At 44.6% G+C, this 22,519-nt stretch overlaps 1 protein-coding gene across 1 annotated transcript; it reads left to right on the top strand.

Annotated features, from left to right (window-relative positions):
• Positions 1-8,189: 8,189 nt before the first annotated feature.
• C2H1orf116 (chromosome 2 C1orf116 homolog) lies at positions 8,190-22,195 on the top strand. The gene is made up of 4 exons (XM_004425088.3): positions 8,190-8,286; positions 13,255-13,440; positions 15,854-16,031; positions 17,263-22,195. Exons 2-4 carry the CDS (start codon positions 13,336-13,338, stop codon positions 18,816-18,818), a joined length of 1,839 nt encoding a protein of 612 aa, XP_004425145.1. The 5' UTR covers positions 8,190-8,286; positions 13,255-13,335; the 3' UTR covers positions 18,819-22,195.
• Positions 22,196-22,519: the final 324 nt, after the last annotated feature.

Below are 22,519 nucleotides of genomic sequence, written 5' to 3'. Positions count from 1 at the left end.
AAAATATGTCTAAAGATTAAGATCTAAATTTTGGATTTGTTCACCTATAGAGAGTTAAAAGTTATGTGAATGGAAGAGATCAGCTAGAGAGAGGGTGTAAAGAGAGGAAGCCTCAGCACCAAACCCCAAGGAACTTTCAACATTTAGAAATCAGGTAAAGGAAAAAGAGCCAGCATTTAGAAGTCAATTAAAGAAGGAAGAGCCACTAAAGATAACTGAGAGTTCAGAAGAGATCAGAGATGCATGAGAATTTCGTGGCCTGAATTCCAAGAGAAAATAGTTGTTTAAGAAACAGAATGTGGCCAACTATGTTGGATGTTACAGAAAGATCAAGTTAGAGGAAGATTAGAAGAGTCTGTAGGATTTGGCAACCTGGAGCTCATTGATGAACATAGCAAGAGCTATTTCAGGGGAGTAGTGGAGAAAGATGCCAGATGGATATGGGTTGGAGTAAATAGGATGTCCGGTGAAAGACAGCAAGTTGAACATATTCAATGATCCCCACTCTCCCAAAATTGCAATAAAATGATAGTAATGAGATTTTAAAAGGCATAAAATTGCAAAGACAAAGAGATGGTGGGGTAGATAATAGCAAGAAAATTTTAGATGCTAGCCAGCAGTTAGATGAGTGGTAACTGACCTAGCAGTTTGAAAAAGCTGAATCCTAAGCCAGCAACTGTATTTTCTCTATGGAGCGACCCCCCCACACAAAATTCAAGAATTGGTGATATTAGTACCTCTAGAAACAGGGGTGAAAAAACCCAGGAAGATGGGTAAAGAGTCTGGTTACCAGAGGGGAAGGGGCTAGGGAGGTGGGTGAAAGGGGTAAAGGGGCACATACGTATGGTGACAGATGAAAACTAGACTATTGGTGGTGAGCACAATGCAGTCTATACAGAAACTGATATGTAATAATGTACACCTAAAATTACACAATGTTTTAAGCCAACATGACCTCAGTAAAATAATTTAAAAAAACAGAAATGAACAGACTTCTCAAGATCTCCTCTCCTACTCTGAGCAACAAAGAGCTTGCTATATCCCTTCTCAGGAGAGGGTAAAAGAGAGTTTCTGTACTAGAGCTAAGAGGATGAAGTGATGTTTTTATGTACTGGATGTTGAGACCAACAACCCTCCTCTGCCACTAGGCTTCAAGAATGCTAGCTGCCAGAATTATGCCCTTCAGGCAGGATTTTGGAAGACTCTTCTCTGAGGATTCCAACCAGGCCAACAAAAAAGACTAAAAATATTGACATCAAAGACTTTCCAACCAAATGGCCCTACGAGATCTCTCTACAGTGATGTCCCCAATCAACCAGCTCCATCCATACCACAAAACTTAGTTAGCTTTTTGTTCCCAAATTCTTGAATTTGAGTGGGTAGCCAAGAATCGTCAGACATCTGAAGATATTCATTAACAAGAAACACAAAAGCCAAAACAAACAGAAAAAAAGTAACTTGGAGAAAATAGAGACTATGGAGGCAGAAAGCCACTAACATTATATTTACATATATATTCTTAAAGTAATAAGAGAAGATTTTGCATCAATGAAACTAAAGAAAAATGTAATAAAAATTCAGAGAACAAACAATAATCTTGGAAATTAAAAATACAATAGCAGAAAGAAAATGCAACAGAAAGTTGTAGATACATTTTAAAAAATCTCCCAGTAGCAAAGTGAAGAGAGAGCTAGAGGTCCAGGAGGTCCAACATCCAAATGATAGAAGTTCCAAAAAGAAAGATGAGAGAAAATGGAGGGGAAGAATTCATCAAAAAAATAATTCAAGAAAATATATCAGAACTGAAGGTCATGAGTTTCCAGATTAGAAAGATTTAGCAGCATAGTACATAGATTCACTCCAAAATACATCATCATGAAAATTTCAGAATACTGGAAACAAAAGAGAAAGGCCTAAATTTAGAAACATAAATGTACTTTGGCCTTGTCAACAGCAACACTGAAAGCTAGCAGACATTAATCTAAAATTCTACACCCAAACTATCAATCAAATGTGTGGCTAGAATAAACATATTTTCAGACATATACGATCTTATGCACTCTTTCTCAGGAAACTACTGGAGAATGTGTTTTACCAAAATAAGAGAGCTAACTCAAGAAAGAGGAAGATATGAGACCCACGTAATCCAACAAAAGAAAGAGATGAAAGGATTTTTCCCAATAGAATGATGAAGACAGCTATCAAAATGGCAGCCATGCAGCAGGCTAGAGAACAACCTATCCAAATGGAGATCAGAATGCTCTGGAGAATGTTTCTTCAGGATGAAATTGATAGTGTACTACTATATTTGAATGTATTGAGAGGAGATTTACATGATGGGTGGGTGTAGAAGGACAAAAATGATAAATGGAAAAGGAAGAGTAAACATACTATGTCTCATAGCTCCCCTGTCAATAGCATTTGTTTAAGTGGAGATGCAGGGAATCAAACCAGGCAGTTTGGTTCCAGAGACACTACACTGTGGTATAGTATATTTGAATGCTGATGGGAATTATTTTAGTAGAAAGGTCAAAATGATGATGTAGGAGAAAGGATTGCAGGGATAGAGCTCGTGAGATGAGATCCAGAGCACGTATGGATGAGGGGGTTTCATAGGAAGAACAAGTCTTTTGTTGTATCAAAAGAGAAGAAGAAAAAAATGGGGGCATAAGAAGGTAAGTTTGTAAATTTGGTGATGGGAAAGTGGAGTTCCTGCCTCTCGGCTGCTGCTTTCTTACTGAGTTTTTCAAATTTTGTGGCAAAATCATTATCTGAAAATGAAGGGGGCAAAAGAGGGGTGGAAAGTTTGAGGAGAGAGAAGAAAGACTGGTCGCGGAAAATGTGCAATCCAGCTTCCTAGAAAAATGTGGTAATTGCCTGGCAGTATAGAGTTTGAGGTTGTTATTCATGAATTTATAGTGGTGCCAATCTGCTTGTTGTGTGACAACAAGAGATATTAGTGGTTTGAAGAAATCCAGTGTTAAAACCAAAGGAGGAGTAAGAAATGCTGACACGTGGTATAGAAGGTTAAAGTTGACATTTCTGGGAACCTGGACGCTAGCAGGTGGGAGAGAAGTGGTTACAGTCTAATCAATCTGTCTTGCTTATAACTGTTGCCATATTATAAGTGTGTATTCCATGGCCTTGTCTACTGCTAACAGTGAATAAAATAAATATTAATACATTATTGTATACTTAATGCAAATTCTATGAAGAGTGTTCCAAGAAATAAGTTTAAGAAGAAAAATAAATTTTCTTTTTTTGGGTGGTGAGGAAGATTCCCTCTGAGCTAACATCTGTTGCCAATCTTCCTCTTTTTTCGCTTGACGAAGATTAGCCCTGAGCTAACATCTGTGCCAGTTTTCCTCTATTTTGTATGTGGGTCACTGCCACAGCATGGCTTGACAAGTGGTGTAGGTCCATGTCCAGGGTGTGAACCCAGGAACCCAGACCACTGAAGCGGAATGCGCTGGACTTAACCACTATGCCACAGGGCCAGCCCCAAAATAAATTCTTAAATGGGCAATTTTAACAAATTATTCTGTGTACAGCTATCAGGAGCTTGCTAGGAGATCCAATGTTATTCAAGAATGTTCCCTGGCATTTTCTAGTATTGAATATTTGCTGTAAGCTACAGTTTTTTGTAAATACTATTAAAACTGATATTTCTTATTTATTAAACAATTTTTAGATACCCATAATAATAAGTAAAGAACATAAAGAATGTTAGAAGCATTTTAAGAAAGATAAAGGAAATCAGTCAGCCCCTTGCCAGATATGTTTTAACTCACTGCAATGTAAAGCATCACCAACTGGGGGCCTTCATAGTATCTCAGACTCATAAGTATATTCATGACATCAAAAGGTCAAAAACCTCTGAAAACAATTCTGATGAGCCAATGCCTATTACTTCTAAGAGTAAGCCACAGTTTAATAGTATGTCAAAAGACAAGATTTGGGAAAAACAATATGCAAAATTGTTGCATGGATTATCTACCAGAAAGATGTCAAAAAAAGAATTTTTTAGGGCAAGTTTCTTAAGTAAAGAACTTCAGTTGCCCAAAAGTTCATCATTGGTTTTGGAATTAATATATAATGACTACAATAGGATAGGAGAGTTATACATAGAAAAATTTGATACCTTTCATGATTTCAAATGTTACAGAGAGAGAGGACAGTTACATCCTAGTTGGTTAGATCTAGAGACACGTACATTGTGTTAAGAGATTGCAGTGAAGCAGCACCTAACACCCTATTCCAAAAGAAGGTGGTGCTGGAGCTGAACCTTGAAGGAAGGATAAGACTAAGCCAGGAGGACAGGGTGGGAATGGGTTCAAGCAAAGGGTACAGCATGTGCAAAGGCTCAGAAGCGTGAAAGCATGGCAGTGTCAGAAAATTAGACGTGACTGCAGTAAAGAATATGGATGAGTATGTGATAAGAGAATCATGTAGGACCAGCTCATGAAGGTCTTTTTACATCATACAGGGACTTTGAATTTCATCCTGAATGCTATGAAAATAAATCAAAGTATTTTGAGAAGAATGACAACTCAGATGTGCATCTATAAAATGGAAGATGTGAAACAAGGAATTTCTGTAGTCTTTTCCAACTTTAATGGTCCACGATCCTACAAATAGTGAAGTCTTGAACCAGAGTAGAGAGGATGAAGAGGTGGAAACAGATATGAGAGTAATCTCACAGGAGATACAGGAGGATTGCTGTGAAGTATTGAGTCTGGCTGAGAATGGGTATGATGATGCAATTAGCTGGCATGGGGATGGAGGAGAGAGGACAAGTTTGAGAGGTAGGGGCAGGCTGGGTTCAATTTTGCACATGTTAAGATTTGACGTTCCTTATAAAACTCTCTGATGCTAATAAACTGCCTCAGCCCTCAAGCTTTTATTAGCACTGGGAGGAAAAGGACAGCTGAATCCTCCCAATTTCCATGGTAGGTGGGCCAAAGAAACACTGCTCTCAAAAAAAGAAAGAAAAAAAAAGAAAAAAAACTGCTCCCAGGGACTACTTAATGATTAAGTAATTTCAGAATTCCTTCATCAAAATCTACTTAATTACACCCTTTAGTTCCCATCTAATTATTTTAGGCTTAGCACTGATATCACTTTGGTGAGAACTTGGTGATCTGTTTGATGTCTTAATCTGATCTATCAATTCCATGGCTTATAGCCAAATTATAATCATCTGCATCTTTCTGCAGCTGTTTCTCTTTAAAGCAAGTTCTTGCTACTACTTGAGGAGCAAAACCTTTCCTCTCCCTGATGTCAGAAGTACCCTCAGAGACCCAGAGTATAGTGTCACATCCAATACCATGAACATAGTGGGCACCCAGTGTTTCCTAGGGATGGTGATGACACCTGTTCAAAGTAACTTCATTTGTTCTTTGGAGAGAAAAGGAGAAGAAAGACACTAACAGGATGTGACTGTAATGTGAATGAATAAGTATCATGAATGGTTAAAATAGAGGTTCACTCTATTTTGCAGAGTCCAACTTTATAAGGGGCCCAAAGAGAAAAGATTGGCCAATGACTGTCTGTGGTATATTTCAGTTTTGAAGTGGTGTGTGTATGTGTGTAGGGGAAGTGCACTGTGTAGGGGAAGTCAGATGCTTCAGTGGGGAGGTGTACTTAGAAAGGAAACAGTAAACCAGTTTCTGACAGTCAAGGAGATGACAGCACCACAACAGCACTCGAGGACAGAGGAGTGAGGCCTTAGATGAGTCAGGTGAGCTGGACTGTAATTAGATTTCACAGTTAGGTCATCAAACAGGAATTCATATACAAGGAGCAATGACACACATTCCTCCTTAAATGATGACCCACATCAACTGGGAAGCCTTAGTCTTTCAGGTATTTATGACTTTGGAAGTTCTCTCTTTTCCCTAGTCTAGGCCTCCTCCCCAATTCTCTTGGAACTTTGATGTTAGAGACTTGATATTTTTCCAAGCAAAAACAAGAAAGATTCCAAGGAAAACATTTAAAGATATGGAGAATAAAAAACACCAAATTCAGAATAGTGATGTATTTCAGCTGGGGTGTATGTGTGTTTTGAGGAGCCAAGAGGTGGGAGGGGGGGGTGAAGCTTGTAAGCAACTTCAATTGTAGTGTCAAGATTCTGTTTTTTTAACAGAAAATAGAATGTTAGGTGTTAGGTACAGTGGTGTTTGTTATGCCAGAGTATCTGAAATATTTCATAATTTTCAAAAAGAGATGTCTAAAAGGAAAGAGAGGAACAGAAAGATCATTTTGCCTATGTTCCTGTATCTACCCAGGAAAACATAGGGGCCCTTCCTAATTATCCTAATTTCATTATAAACTGATAAACTGTGTCTGTTCACAAACAAGACTGTGCCTACTATCATCTTTGAGGTTAATGCTCCTAAGTCAATTCATTTTTAAGCAAATATTCAAATCACATCCATGGGTGTAACTCTAGTTGCATTGAACTCCTGATTTGGAGATGCCTTTCCTGTTTTGTTAGTATTGTGACATTGTTCGTGTTTGAATGACACATCAGGAAGAGTGGTCATTGCCCTTAAACACTCAGTCACCTCTGTTTTCTATATGCTGCTGACAGGATACTGGGTTATCCCAGGCTTCCTCAAACCTCCTTCCTCCTCCCTGTCCTGCCCCACCTCTTCTCTACCTTGGACCCAGGATCATTGCACTTCTTATTTCCTGCCCAACTATGATCAGAGAAGGAGAAAAATGAAAGACATGTGTCATCTTGTTATAAAAGATATGAATAGCTACAAGACAGAAATGTCATGAGAAAGGATGAGTCTAATTATTAGAATTAGAACCTGCAAATTATCTGTATATTTCATGTTTCCTACTTTGGATATTCTTCAAAATAGAGGCTGACTGGCATTATACTGTGCATGGCAAACTTGATGTCCTACTGCCTGAATCGAAATCCCTGCTCTGCCACCTCCTAGTTACGTGATTTGAGGCAAGTTATTTAATCTCCCTGTAAAAATTGGTATATTAACAGTGCCTACTTTTTGAAGTTGAAATAAAGATTAAATGAAATAATGCACGAAAGTGCTTAGCACGGCACAATACTTAGTGCATAGCAAGAGCTTAATAAATGTTGGCAATTACTATGTGCAGTGATTTTAATTTTTCTTTCTGCTCTTTTGGTATCAAGGATAACCTATATGCAGGAAAAACCAGCTTCTAAGGAAAAGTCATATCTGGTAAAAGTGGCCTCCCTACTTGAAGGGAGATTTCTTCCTGAAAGCATTGGATTCTTCCGCCTACTCCTCTCTCCCTACTCTCTTCAGGTTGTTTTAACTACAGGTGCCAAAAATCTGCCCGTGGAAGGAGACAGGAGTTGCTAAACTGGTTGGTAACTTATTTTGTTTTTATTTCTTAATATTCATTACTACCTTCCATGAACAGCTAAAAGAGACCAGAGACCCAAATGACAGCATGCATCTTCCCTCCTTCAAGGCTGTCCAGTCACTTTTTCATCAGGACAGGGACCTCGTGGGGCAGAAAATGGTTTCATTTCCCCCAGAAATAAATGAGGCCAAGAAGGTCGTTGGCAAGCAGTGGGGCAAGGGTGTCTCGGCTCTGGCACCCCTAGCCTTAGACACCTTTTTCAGCTGTCCTGAGTGGAACTGCTGGAATTATGAGCTGCAAGGAAAAGGCTTAAGGATGAAAGTGATTCTGAATGGCTAGAAAAGCTATTAGCAAAACTGGCAACAAAGGATTTTAACTTGGAGAATTCAGAGGAATACTTAGCTCCAAGTGGAAGGAGGCGGTTCTAGATAGTCTCAAACAGACGCATAGAAAAGCATATTGCCCAGTGGACTGTGTTTCTTTATATCAAGATTTAATAATAATAATATTTTTTGCCTACTCCCTCCCTGCCAACTCTCTTCTTTCAGTGTCAGCCCAAACCTGTCCCTCCTCCTCCCAGCCCTCCTTTTTTATTTTTTTAAGGGCTCTTTATTGGCTCTAAGCAGAGGAAGGGGAGGGCAAGAGATGATTGGCTGAGAGGAGCACCGCCCTGCCCATTCCCCTCCCACACCCTCCCTGGAGAAACAGCTGGAATGAGAAGCAGGGAGGGAAGGCCAGGATTGGCTGAGAGGCAGTGGCAGGGTGGGTTAAGCAGCGCAGATGAAGCACTTACCTGTCCAGGTAAGTCAGGAGGAGGTCAAAAGGAGGAAACAGTAGGCGGCAGGGGAAGCAGCTCTGTCTCTGTCTCTGCCCTTTGAAATATAAGGGTATTCCTTTTCTCTCTTCAGCCCCCACCCAGTGAAGGTGAGTTAATCACTAACCAACTATTGCTTATTCTGCAGCAAGACGGGGGCTTTGTGGGAAGTGGCAGCTGCAGGGTTGTGGGGAGGCTTGTAAGCCCCAGCTAGGGGCTTTCCTCTGTGTTCCTCAACTCTCTGAGTCCAGCCTGGGATCAGAGCAGGTTGGTAGCTTCTTGAGATTGGAGTGTTTTTGTGGAGACCAGAGCTGGAACGCTTTTTTTTTTTTTCATCTGCCTGTTTAGGTTGGATAAGCATATAATGCAGACAATAAGAAAAGAAAATAGGTCTGTTTTGGAAATTTCCATCTCTGAGCAATTGAAATTGAGTTGCAATTTTGGAAGAGAATAGTTGGAGTAGAGGGAGTCAAAACAGGGGGTTGCCCAGGGGAGAAGAGTGCTTTGGTCTTCCATTGCATTTCTAACAGGAAATTCTCCCATGGCTTTATAAACTCAATGTCTATCTTTATTTGAATAAAGGGTGCAGTGTGTGTGTTCCATAACGGTAGTATGATAATGGAGCTCTCAGTGGACAGCTGTGTAAGGTGTGAGCTGTACTAGGTCGTTTATAAGGCGGTATGAGATTTGGTTACATGGGGAAAACTCCAACTCAGGCTACCAGCTCATCCTTAGAAAACCCATGGATAATCTGGTTGCAAAGCGGGGTTTATTTGGGTTCAACTCAATTAATTTTCCGACTTTACCTGTTAATAGACACAGAGACTGGCAAACAAAAATCTACTCGGCTCTGCCAGGGCCTCATCTGTGTTAATATTTCACAGTGGCATGTGGAGTCTGCTAGGAGTTCCAAGTGGGGCTCAGGCCAAACCAGTGTGGCAGAGTCCAGAGAGGACAACCAGACCCGTAGTGGTTTTGCCTTTTTTCCTTCAGGTTCCCAGTAGCAGTCTGTGTGGCAGGTTTCCCTGTACACAGAAGCTGGATGTGGAAGTCAGGTCAGAGTAGCAAGTCAGCTCTCCGTTATCCATCTTGGTGGGTTAGCGCTCTGCTCCCTCACTTTGCCTCTTTTCCTCCTGCTGCAAGAGAGAGGGAAGTGGGAAGACCCCAGTGCCAGGCTCCCTGGGCCTGGTGCACATAAGCCCTAAGTGAATATATTGGATTTCCAGTCCTGGCAACTGGAGCATTAGGTGTTAGCTTAGCCCACACCACAGAACAGCCCACCAAACTCACTGACTGAGGGCTACCGTCGATGGTGATAACTTGCAGTGTCGAACAAATCTCTCTGTGCAGAGGATATTTCAGCCACCCTTTCCCTCAAACCCACTGGTGAAAAAGGAGATTGTAACATTGCCTAAACACACCGAGAGACTTGCTCATGTGCTCACGGAGAGGGATACACACACAGTGCAACTTTTCGTCTCCCTGACGTTTTTCTTAGGATGTTCTCCTAAGGCACATTTCTGGGTAGTCAGCAAAAAGCAGAGATATCCAGTCTAAGAGCAATAGGAAACCTCTTTGACTACTGGAGAGAGGGGCTGAGCTCTTGGAGGATATGGGGGTGGGATCATGGGCGGAGGGTGACAAGGGGGCCTTGGGTCTGTTTAGAAGGTACAGAGAAGCCAAACTGGAATGGGACTGGAGCCCTCTCCCCACCCCACCCTCTCCAGATGCCAGAACTCCACATGCTGTTTATTTACTCTCCTCCAAGTCTTAGCTGGTTTCAGTGGAGTAGTTAATATTTAATGTGCCTTTGCATGGGTGGCCCTGACTATAGGCTGTGCATATTTCTTAACCCATTCCCTCCTTCCCTCAAGTCCCCCAAAGAGGTCAAGGGTTAAAAGATACCAAACTGTCATCTTGAGTGTTTTGCTTGTTTCTCAGGCTTCTTATCAGGTAGAAATACCTCAGGTTTCGATGGCTTCCCTGAAATAGCCTCCAAGTTTCAAGGTTGTAAAGTTGGTAGAAGGAAATGCAGCATCCACGTGAGGCCAAGTGGTGAGGGAGAGTGGAAGGGTGGGAAGAAGAGAAGACTTTCTTACAGTTCAGATTCTTTGAGTCAGAAGACAAGGTGTGGAGATGAGGTACAAGTACCTTAGGGCTCATTCAGCTTTGGTTTCAGGTTCAGATTTATCTCTGCAGTGATTAGGTAGCGCCTGATGATGGGATCTTCAATGGCATTTGATGTCGTTTATTTACTCTAACAGTATGTGTTGTTGGAGCAAAAAGCTGGCCTGGAAACATAAAGCTGAACCAGATAATTTCCAGGGTTTAAGGTATGAGGTAGAAGAAGAAGGGTGATCTTAGGGCTTTTAGTGTTTAGTCAAGGGTGGCCGATGACCCTTCTTTAGGTACATGACCCTCTTGCTTCTGGACAGTCCCTGAGATGCCCTCTGAGGAGCGGGGATCCACAGGCTGCCTTGTAGATACAGTTTTAGGTCATTGCCTACTTCCCTTAGGAAGGGGAAGTGGAAAGATCCCCAGTTTTCTCATCTGTCAAATGAAGAAAATGTCACATCCTGCCTAAGTTATCAGGTTATTTTGAAGATCTAATTAGCATATCTGAAGGCACTTTGTAAGCTATACGATGCTGTTTTTTGAAGCAGTGCTATTCATATTGCTTCTGTCTCTTCCAGCTGCTTTAGGCCATCCTTGGTTCCAAAATGAGAGTGTGGTAGGCTGCCCTAGGGGGAAGGAGAAGCCAGTAAACCACTGTAAAGTCTGAAGTGTACTTGGAAGAACAAGGGTAGTAATTTTCTGAAAGGAAGAGGCAGCATCTGTTCACCCATTCACAGAGAATATTACATTAATTACAATGAGTCAATTTTAATATTTACTGCCCTGATTTTACAAATAAGAAAACTGGAGCCAAAAACTAGACCCTTGGATTTACATTTACTTCTTGGAGACAATGCCTTCATCTTATAAAGTTTTGCACACCCTGTACCTATCAGGTGCTCATAAATGTTAGTTGGACTGAAAGCATTGCCCAAATTCCATTGAGTCATATATAGTCTCTGGGAAATGAAATGTTTAAGAAATAGCTTACAGTAATAGGGTAGAAGCCAAAAAAATAAGCTTTCCAACAGCTCGACTCAATGGACATTAGAACAGAAGACAGGTGTATTCATCCAGCATTTTTTACATGCCTTCTATATGCCTAGACTTATGGACATGGATCCCCTTTGCTGTAATGGCCTCAACCCTACATAACGTTAGGAATGAGTTAGTATTTTCCGAACCTAGACGGTCATTAATGGAGTGGATAGCTGAGGTGACTGAACTTCATCTGCATGAGTTCTCATGTTTCTGTTTCTTTGAGGTTCTGAGTATTGGGGAACTAACCTCATGAAGGAACTCTAAGAGCTATCTTACCTGATGTTGATGTATCATTAGGCTTCTTTGGTGTCTTTGTCACTTCTGGTTCCCTCTATCTCCTGAGAGGCTCTGAACCCTTATGAACTACATGTGTCTGGCTCATTAGGGATCTTCCCCCTTCCTTCCCCATTGTCCTGCCCCTCCCTACCTGTCCCACTTGAGGGCTTCCTGCCAAGCAGAAGAGGAGCTCCATGAGGCCTTGTGCTTGTCAGTTCTACAGATTTGGCAGGCTGACTCACCCAGCATAGCTCAAACCTGACTTTGGTGCTGGAAGCAATTATTGGCAGAGGTCAAAGGGCCAACCTGCGCTGGAATCCAAACTCCAAGTCCCAAGATCTCAAATAGAACACATTTTTCTAGGACATTTTACCTAGTATTGGGAGAGCAGGAAACATAGCATGATGTTGTGGGGAAAATACTGATTCAGAATCAGACAAACTATATTCTAATTCTAGCTCTCCCCCAACTCTTTATTTGGCCTTGGAACTGTCTTTTAATCTTAATTCTTCTAGAATTTCATCTTAACATAGGAGAGTCATCTCTGGCCTTTCCAACTCTGGTGGAGTGTTTCCCACAAACAGACATATGAAGATCCTTGGGATTTTCAGAAAGAAGATGACACTGCCTTCCTTTGCTATTACCAATGGCACAATGAACTTGCAACTTTTTTTCCCCTATGAGGTCGAGTGGGGAGGAAGCCACATAGGACATTTCTCTTGTTCATTTGACACAGATCAGGGAACCTCATTATAAGTACGACATCAGAGGGGCATGATACACAACAGGGAAATTGGGTTTGTGTCAACCACTGTGGGTGCCATGCATGTGTCTCCTAGACTAGGGTGATGATGGTGGCTGTGGTGGTGGTGGTTGTGATGATGTTGACTGTGATAGCAGCTAATGGTTACTGGGCCATGCACTGCAAAAAGTGTTTTACATGGAGTATTTCATCATAGGGCTTCACAACAGCCCTATGAAGTAGGTACTATTAAGGGCCCTGTCCCTTCTCTCAAGCCTATAGTTTCCCATTTAACCCAAACCCTCCTTTTCTAAGCTCTTGTTTCCCTTACTTCAATTTATTTTAATCCTAAATAGATCTTGTCTTTTTCTTATTACAAGAACAGTAGTAGTTATTCACTTATTCATTAAGTGTTTGAGTATTTACTACCAACTAAACTGTGCTAACAAACATTTAATCCTTACGTTAACCCCATTTAATGAGGGAAAACAGACTTAAAGAGTAATTTGCCTCAAGTCACATAACTGTAAATGGCTGAACTGTGATTTGAACCCAGACTCAATTACCTCCAGAACCCAAGCCATTAACCCCTGTAATATTTATAGTAATGAGAATGCAGGTTAAGCTCTCTGGTTCAGAGGAAAAAAAGTGACTAAAAGAAGTGATAGAATCTCCTTTCTGACTAAACTACTTCTCCACCACCTAAGTCCATCCTTCTGCATGTATGTGAGCCAGCTTATTGTCCTTCCATGCAAGCTGGGGGGTTTGGGTAATGGCTGTTCAAGGCCCCTTCCAGCTCTCTGCTTGCTTGGTGTCCCTGCCGCCATGCTGCTCCAGGGCCTGGGCAGAGCCTTGCCAGAGCCTCGGCTAGGCTTACACGTGGCTTTGATTCTTCTCTTTTCAGGCCCGGCTTGGGACATTCTTCACTTCCCTTCGCTTCCCCTCTGGGAGCCCCTTTCGCCGTCCCTGCACCTTGCTTCGGGCAATGCCCGAGAGGGAGCTCTGGCCAGCGGGGCCTGGCTCGGAACCTGTGACCCGTGTCAGCAGCTGCGACAGCATGATGAGCATCACCTCCACCCGCTCTGGATCTGTACGTAATCTCTGTCCTGCACCTGGCCCGCTTTCTGCATACCTGCCCTGCCCTGCCCACCACTGTCCTTGCTCACTGCTCTTTCTCTTTCTTTTATCTTCCTTGTCAGGGGGTGAATCATACCAATTGGTGTTTTCTGCCTCTGAGTCACCCCTAGTTCTATAGAGAATAGGGTGGGACAACCCCAGAGAGCAATAGGACAAATAAGACTTCTTCCTAGTTTTCATTAAGTTGCGGGGTTGAGTTGAGGTGAGAGAGCAGACCAATGATCTGAGGTCCTGGTGGAAACTAGAAGATAGATCCTTGTAGCACACTGATTCCTGAAGTTCTCTGCAATGAGCAGCATTACTTCAGCCTTTTACAAAGAACAAAGAGAAGGGAGTAAGAGCCTGGGTTCTGGAGCCAAACAAATCTGGGTTCTCTACTTATAAGCTGTATGACCTTGGGCAAATTACTTAATTTCTCTAAGCTTCAGTCTCCTCAGTTTTAAAAAGGGGATAGTATTAACACTGAATTCATAGGGTTCTTGGGGGGAGTAAATAAGATGCATATAAAGCACTTAGCACATGCCTCTATGTAGAAAACAAATAGCCTATCTATGAGCAGAGATTGAGAACCTTCCAAAGTCACTGTTTAACATTTGTGAGTGGCATGTAATCAACTGTAATTTTTCTGGGCGTGAATTTAAATCTCGATTGTTGTAAGGCTGGTGTGAAGGAGTAAATCTGCCCCATATCTGTAAGCATTCCTTTGTTATTGGTACTTGTCACATGCATAATAACCCTTGAGAATTTATACTTTACTGCTTTATATCCTATAGAGGTATTTGAAAATTTCAGGATTGGAAGGATCTCTACTGCATGTCAAGGATGTTTCATACAGTCAATGAGTTTTTATATGTAAAATTTGAGTAGAAAAAGCAGTGTACACACGCACACAAAACCCAAAGTGCAGACAGTCTGTATATAATTTCTTTCTGACCCGAGGTGATGGGGCCACAGAGACATCTTTCTGTTTCTGTTAGACTGAGGCTAATATGAGTAGTTACATACCATTGGACACAGAGCATGACAGGGATTAAAGGTTTTCAAAGTGAAGCATCTGCAAAGGAGAAACTCAGAGTTGGCTTATCTGGCAAGCTATTTTAGGAGGAAATGGTCAGTAAAGAAGATTTTGTTCAAGAAAGTCCTGGCGTGGGCTTCAGGGCTTCCAAGGGCTATATTTGGGGCTTCCCTTGACATGTTGGCCTCAATCAGTCAACTGACAGATAGCTCTTTAAGGAGCCAGGGGAACTGGAAGGGATATTCCAACCACAGCCTCCCTTCCCCTCAGGATATTTTTAAACTGTCTCAAAATCTTTCCTGGCCATCTGATTGAGTCTAGAGAATATACAACTCTGAAGAGACTCAAATATTGGAAAGAGGGGTGGAGATGCCAGGAAGGGACTCAGGCCAAATTTCTTATATTCCCATTTGCCCTTTTGGTTTTCCCTTCGACCTTTAACTTTGGAGAGCGACTATTCCATGGATCTTCCTGGCCCTGTAGAACATGGGCAGTAGCCATCTGAAATGGCCATAGCATTTTCTCCCCAATATTCCTATGTGCTTTCTCATATTGAAAATTATTTACTTTAATATCTACTTAATATTTAATACCAGATTGCTTCCCCCTCTCCCATATCGATCAAGTTGTTCCACCTCCCCACCCTTAAGTTAATATTTGCTCAAGAAGTGCACACTTATTTGAATGTTAGCCAGATCCAAATGCCATCAGGAAAGTAAATACACAAGGGAAAAAATCCTGTATGGAATGCATTTCAAAGTCAAGTATAAATTATTTAGTGAATTTATCTGTGGCTGGTCATGCCACTGTTCTCATTGACCTGGCAGCCAGTAGCTGGCTGTATTTCCTGTTTGTCCTCATACTGTCCTTGACATGCTGGATCAAATATACAGAAGTACTTTGAAAAGTTAAAAGCAATACCATTCTAGTTTAAGGTCAAATCATTATGTTGCCCATATAACTTAGAGCTAAATCAGAGACACACAAATTAAAATACTTGACATAGGTCACACAGAAGTATAGGAATTACAACCTGGAACTGCTTCTGATCTGTGCACCTAAGCATTCCACCCAGGGCTGAGCAAAAGAAAGGCCCCTTGCCATCCGCCTGCCTGGCTACCAGAAATGGGTGCTAGTTGGACAACAGCCTGACCGTCTCTGCCCTCCCTGGTGCCTGCAGTTTCAGGAAGCAACTCCAGCAAGTTTGCAGGGTAGCATTGTGGGAAGATTTCCAGCTCTTCAGCATTCCTTCCCCAATGCAGGGTGGTTCTCAGGCCCCGCCAGTTTCTGCAGTTTCTGCGGAGCTCCCTCTCACAGCTCTCTCTTCCTCTCCTTCTTCTCCTCATTCCAGAGTGACAGCAGCTACGACTTCCTGTCTGCTGAAGAGAAGGAGTGTCTGCTCTTCCTGGAGGAGACCATAGGCTCATTGGACACTGAGGCTGACAGTGGACTGTTCACTGACGAGTCTGAGCAAGCTACAGCTCCTCGAGGTCCCCGAGCACTGCCCATAACCCAGGCTGCTCCCCAGGGTAAGAGAGACTGTCTGGAGTAGCACCTCCAGTGAAATCCAGAAAGTCAGTACATCCTGCTGGCCACTTCTCATCTTGTTTGCCCTCTGCTCTAAGGGTCACAAGCAGAACACGGGACAACCGCACTCCTCTCCACTCTCCTGGCTAGGATAGAGCCTTGTCCCTGGAGGGAAGGAGGGACTGCTGACAAGCCAGCTTCCTATGTCTTTCTATGAAGTATCAGGGGCCTAGGAGGGAAAGGGGTTTGACCAGCTCCCATCTCTGGTGGAGAAATTCTAAAGAGATATGACCAAAGAGGTGGGGGAGAGAATCAGGGAGGGGTGGGTGGATGGCTCTGGAGAGACTGAGTCAGTCTAGGGAGCTAATCTGGATTACCCAGAGGATGAGGCTGCAGAAGATAAGAAAAGGGAAGGGCTCCTCAAGTGGTGCCCTTGTGAGAGGTTGTGGAGAGCCAGTGGTGTTGAGGATCAGTAGAAGGGGAACAGAATGGCACATAAGAGTGGCAACGAGTCCCAGGGTGAGGAGGGCACTTTACTCCTGAGGACAATCCCACTGGTATCAGGACTGCAATGATTTATTCATTCATTTAGTAAATATTTACTGATGAGGTGTTAGACCCTCCCTGGAGATAGAGCAGTAAATGGGGACCTGGGGCTTCACTGCTGCCCGAGACTGATTCCTTGGCCCAGTGGGCCTGATGCACCTGCCTAGCTGACTGGAAAGAAAGAGCCCATGTCACTCTCTAGTGCGGGGACAGCTGTAGCCATTACAGAATCACCCAGGTGCTTACAGAAAGTGAAGGTGGAAGAAGGCGGATGCCTGGTCAAATCAAGAGCAAATCACCCGTTCACACTGTTCACATTCAATGCTTCTGTTGGCCTCAGTTGCCTGGGAGCCCCAGGATAGCTAGAGGGACTGTCCTGAATCTCTCCCCAACCTTGGTGCATCTGTAGAGGGTTAGGAAGAGCCTGAGGCAAGGACATGGAGTGATCCTGCCCTTTCCTCAAACATCGTGAAAAATTAATCCTTGGTTGAAGGGAATCTGCTAGTGTTGATCTGTTAGTCTAAAAGATATCCAGACAAGAGTACTGCCCCTTTAAGAGCAAAGGAACACCAAAACCAAAACCCATTCACTGCTAATTGGAGATTTCAGAAGTATTTGCTTTCCCCTCAGCAGCAAAGTTCTCACTTCTGTCCACTCTTCTTTGCCTGTTCTCCTGGACCCTCACAGGACATTCAGAGGAGACGACCATTCAGCAAGGACCACAGCCAAGGAGAGTAACTCAGTCCGGCTCACCCTATCCACCTGAGCCGCGAGGCCTGGGCCTCAGGTCTGGCTCCTACAGCCTCCCCAGAAATATCCACATTGGCAGGAACCAGAACCTCAGGAGAAGAACCACCCAGACTAATAGCCACATCCCAGGGGAATCTGAGGGACTTGTCCCAGAGCCTGAGAAAGAGCAGGTCAGCCGAAGCAGTGAGCCTCGCCGGGCTCTGGCCGGCCCCCGGGAGGCTGTCGTTGATCTGGACCCAGCGCTCATCCCCCCACCGGAGGCTTTCCGGGACACCCAGCCCAAGCAGTGTGGGGAAGACAGCTTGCCCAAAGGGCCAGGGGAGCAGAGCCACACGCCCCAGCTCCACACGTCACTCAGCCCCCAGGAGAGAAAGGAGACTTCTTCAGAGGCCATGTCCCAAAAAGCCAATGAGAAAGGCTCAATGATGGGACCAGGACAACCTCAGCCTCCTCCTGCTAAGTTGTCTCAGAATATGAGAGTTGAAAATGCTCCCATCCCATCAGGAGGGGATCCAAATGCCCAACTGGCTCCCCTCACAGCCCCTAAGCCCCGGAAGCTGCCACCTAATATTGTTCTGAAGAGCAGCCGAAGCAGTTTCCACAGTGATCCCCAGAACTGGCTGTCCCGCCACTCTGAGGCTGCCCCTGGAGAGTCCAACCTGGTCTCCTCTTCACTGCAGGAGCAGAGGAAAGCCCGCAGAGAGGCGCTGGAAAAGCTGGGGCTACCCCAGGACCAAGATGAGCCCAGCCCCCACTTAAGTAAGCCCACCAGCTCCATCAGACCCAAGGAGACTCGCGCGCTGCCCCCTGTCCCAGCTCCAGTTCCAGCTCAGGTCTCTGCAGCTGTGCTGGATGCAGGAAAGGCTCCAGCTCCTGCTCCAACTCAAGGACTTTCTCCAGTGAAGGCTCCAGCTCCAGCTCCGGCTCTAGCTCAGGGATCTTCTTCAGGCAAGGTTTTGATTCCTGCCCAGGAACCCACTCCAGGGAAGGTTCCAGCTGCCAAATCCGTGCCAGTTCCTATCCCTAAGGCCCCAAGGGTAAATAGTCCCCTAATTCAGCCAAAGCCAGACTCAGGGCTGACTCTCCAGGAAAGCAACATCCCTGGCCTGAGACAGATGAACTTCAAGTCCAACACTCTGGAGCGTTCAGGCGTGGGGCTGAGCAGTTACCTCTCGGCCAACAAAGATCCCAGCCCCCAAACTAGCACCTCTCTGGGAAAAGGCTCCTTCCTGGACAGGATCTCGCCCAATGTCTTACGTAATTCCCGGCCCCGCCCTGCCTCCTTGGGCACGGAGAAGGACTTTGCAGTTATCCAGGTGGGAAAGTTGGCCGACCTGGAGCAGAAGCAGAGCTCCAAAGGCCTGTCCTACCAAGGACAGAGCCGTGACAAGCTGCCTCGACCCCCCTGTGTCAGTGTCAAGATCTCCCCAAAAGGCATCGCTGATGAACATAGAAGGGAGGCTCTGAAGAAGCTGGGACTGTTGAAGGAGTAGGCACTGGCTCCAGCACCACCATTGCCACCTCCTCCTGCCCCCCTCACACAAGAAGAGACTCAGGGCTCCACTCGGGAGCCTTTCCCACCTCACAACTCAGGGCTTGGGTAGGGGTAGGCTTTTCTCCGATGCTCTCTTCTCTCTGAGGTGAAGGGGAGGGAGAGATTTGAGTCCAAGCATACATTTATATTTAGAGTGGTTGTGCCAGTGAGTGCCTGCATGAATCATCCTGAAGATGATTTCCACAAGAGGGTGTGTGTGTGTGTGTGTGTGTGTGTGTGTACTATAGGCTGTATCTGTCACCAAAGCTATTTATATGACACAAGGAGTCATTGCTCAGAGTTCTGCTCTTGTTGGAGATTTTCTTACATTGTGCCGAGTTCAGCCTAGCCAGAACTGAGTGGAGAGCAGTGACTAAGCCTGAGAGAAAAGGTCAAATGAGACAATGGGTGTGTCAGAGACATTAGGCAAATGCAGAATCACATGAAATGTGGGTCTCCCAGAACCCCTGCAATGGATGGAGACTGGCCCATAGTGGATCCCTCTCTCAGTTCTGGCCTTGTGGACAGGGCCTGGGGCCAAGAGGAGTTGGTTTGTTATCTCTCCCCCACTGTCTTCTCACTGTCCCCAGTCCCAAGGATAGGACACTTTCCTATAACTAAAACTCTAGGTTGACTGAGAGCAGAAGAGCTCTTGTTGGTCTGAGAAGGCAGGATAAGGGACCAAACGGCACACCTCCACTGGGGAGGGTCCTTGTCCGTGGGCTTGATAAATTCAATAATACACCGTGTGGTGGTCCCTGACTCTTATATTCCTGTTCTTCCGGCTCCCTATCTCAGTCTGCACAGGACTGACCCCAGGACTGGGCCAACACTGAGATGGGAGGCCAAGCCTGAGGCTTTATAAATACCAAAGGACTGTTTCAGGCCATGTCCACGCTACTGCAAGTTTTTTTAATTTCCTCAATGCCTATGAGAAATCAACATAATGCGTTCTCTGCTAGTTATTCATAGAATATCAGAGTTGGGAGGGACCTTAGAGACGCTCCTATCCAACCCTATCTGACTGGGGATGGGAAGTGACTCGTCTGTGGTCACTCTGCTGTATAGTAACAAAGCTGAGGCTCCTGGTTCCCATTCTGTGCTGCACACTGCCTCCCCTCAAGCCACACTTTTGCATGTCCACACAGCACCCTAAGGATCATAGTCACTATCAAAGGCTCAGCCTTAAGGCCCTTCGAGATCCTAAAGTGTCTTCTGAAACATCAGAGATTAAATGTTGTTCAGGATCATGTTTAGTGTTGTGGTTTTTTTAATTTTATCTTTGAAAAGTAGTAATATAGTAACTCATTATTAACCCCAAATTCCCTGATCAAGTTATGCAACTTGAGAAAATGCCAGAAGAGGGTAATATAGGTAGGTGGTGTGGGCTTGTGAGTACAAGCTTGGACATCAGACATGGCTAGACATGACCCCTGCGTCCCCTTAGGAAATAAATGTGATTCATGCCTGTGACCTGGTTGGAGTCCAAGATCCCCAGATGTGAGGGGCAGATAAAGGGAACCATTGTTGGCAAGGTGCCCTTTAGGTCTGCTGAGCATTTCTGGGCTGTGGTCTTAGGGACCCAGCACCGTCAAAGCTCAGCCTTTCAGAAAATGATGAGATGGTTAAGGTAAGGACAACAAATGGCTCCACCCTGATATGGTATGTGGGGTGTGGGTGTGACAGTTTCTATGCACACTCTCACACGCACCCCGAATGCCTGGGGCCTTATTCCTGGCCCTGGGAGAAGACATGCTCTGTCACAGCTGACAGGGACTCCTACAATGGGCCAAGCCACATCTTATCACAGACTCCCCAGAAGACGGAAGGCCCCCTCCTGGAGGACTGATTCGACACACTGTATTTGGTTGAACTTCATATGTATGTTTCAAGACACAACATGAGGAACAATCACTTGATTTTTTATTAATTGCCCTGATAAAGAAGGAAACTTGGGGCTAGCTGTAGTAAGACTTGGTAGGGGTCTGGGGCCCTGGCATCAACACAAGGCCGACCAACATGGCGTAAATTTCACTTTTCTCCGAGACAAAACAGTTACATCCAGCCTGCCCTCCTGCTCTGCATCCTCATCCTAGTGGCATGCCCATTTCTCCAATTCTCCTAATTTGAGAGGCTCTCTTCCCTTGTTACTTAAAGATACCATGCTTCCCCATGTCCTCACCCTTCAAAGAGCATGTTTTTCTCTAAGGATGGTCTTCGGGATTCAAGAATCGGATAATAAATCCAAACCCAGTTATCGCCATTTTGAAGAGGGGTAAGGGGACCTAGTGAGGACATCCCCATCCTGAACTTTATCTGTCCTCTCGTATCCATATAGAATTGCTCTTCATTCAGCTTAGACTGATCAGGTGGAAGGTGAGAGTGGGGTCAGGGTTGTTCTCACCCCTTTTTGAAGGATTTTGGGTGGAAGTTTGTAAAAGCCATTCATTTGATTTTAAAATGCCAAGTAGCAATTCTCCCTCCACGTGGCCTTGTATCTCTGCTTTACCTGCTGCAGTCTCACTGCTGCTGGGAGCAAACCATGCGCCTGGCCTCTGCTCAGACTAGCACAGTGGGTCTGTGCTCTCAGATGTGTTGGCAGCTGCTCCTCTGAATCACCACTCATGTGCTACCTGGGAGTTCTGCACTCCAACGCGGTGGGGCAGGCCCCCCTGCTAGCCTACGCAGAGGCCAGGGGATGGGCCCAGGCACCTCTCAGGTGCCTCCTTACATAGTGGGAAGTGTGGTCCAGCAGAGACCACCTTGTAACCTGGGGGTGGGCAGGTGTGCAAAAGTTGATGTTTATTCCATGGAAGGCAGGGCAAGTGAAAGAAGAGAGAGCAGGCCCTTTGTGATGTTATGAGTTAGAGCTGGAGGTGAAGATTTAAGAGCCTACAATGTGTGTAAGCATGTGAGATGAACCACTCCAACCCTTGATCCATGATCGTACATGTAGGAAGAAAAGGATCGTACTGTCAGAATATGAAGCTGTAGGCTCATAGATTAGAGGAGGTGGGGACCAGGGGGATGAGCAGGAGAAATCCTGTCCATCTCAGTCAGAATCTAGGGAGGAATGCAGCTAAAATGCTCCCAAGCTCCTTTCCTTCACGGGAGTAACTATGGAGCATAACAGATCTGGGCTTAGTTCGAACTCGATCACTTACAATCAGGGAACCTGGAACTCGAACTTTCTGAACCTCAGAGTTCTCATCTGTATAATGGAGATAAGACCATCCTTTCAAGATCTGGGGATGAATGAGTGATATAAATATGTAAAGCTCAGTGCTTGACACAGTGTAGATACTCAATAAATGATAGTATTGTCTTCTGGGTCTTGTTCCTTCCTTCTCAAAGGGAGCAAATGTAGAAAGAGTTGGAAGCCAAGAGCTCACCCAATTCAGCTCTGAGAGGACAGGGGAGAGATCTTGCTGCAAATGAAAGTGCAAAGTAACAACTAGGCTTTGGCACACCCTCCAGGTGACTCAACTTCACCCACGCCATGACTCCTGGAATTTGAAAAGAAAGAGATCAGCGTGAATGTGGTGTTTGTGTCTCAGTGAAGGCTGAACCAGTGTCTGTGTTCCCAAACCCAGCTCCCCTTTTATCAGTCTCTTGCTACCCATGACCGTACAATTTGCTTCTTTTTGCTTCCTTTAACTT

Source organism: Ceratotherium simum, chromosome 2, assembly GCF_057802395.1.
Source record: "Ceratotherium simum simum isolate JZ-2026a chromosome 2, ASM5780239v1, whole genome shotgun sequence".
NCBI classification, from domain to species: Eukaryota; Metazoa; Chordata; class Mammalia; order Perissodactyla; family Rhinocerotidae; genus Ceratotherium; species Ceratotherium simum.
The sequence above is the reverse complement of the archived record's forward strand: the minus strand, read 5'-3'. Positions and strand labels throughout refer to the sequence as shown.

Bases quoted from the DNA above. Each gene is read 5' to 3' on its own strand.
- C2H1orf116 (XM_004425088.3), top strand. From the start codon at position 13,336: ATGCCCGAGAGGGAGCTCTGGCCAGCGGGGCCTGGCTCGGAACCTGTG. The intron at 13,441-15,853 runs GTACGTAATCTC...TCCTCATTCCAG, and splicing joins CCTCCACCCGCTCTGGATCT to AGTGACAGCAGCTACGACTT. The intron at 16,032-17,262 runs GTAAGAGAGACT...GGACCCTCACAG, and splicing joins AACCCAGGCTGCTCCCCAGG to GACATTCAGAGGAGACGACC.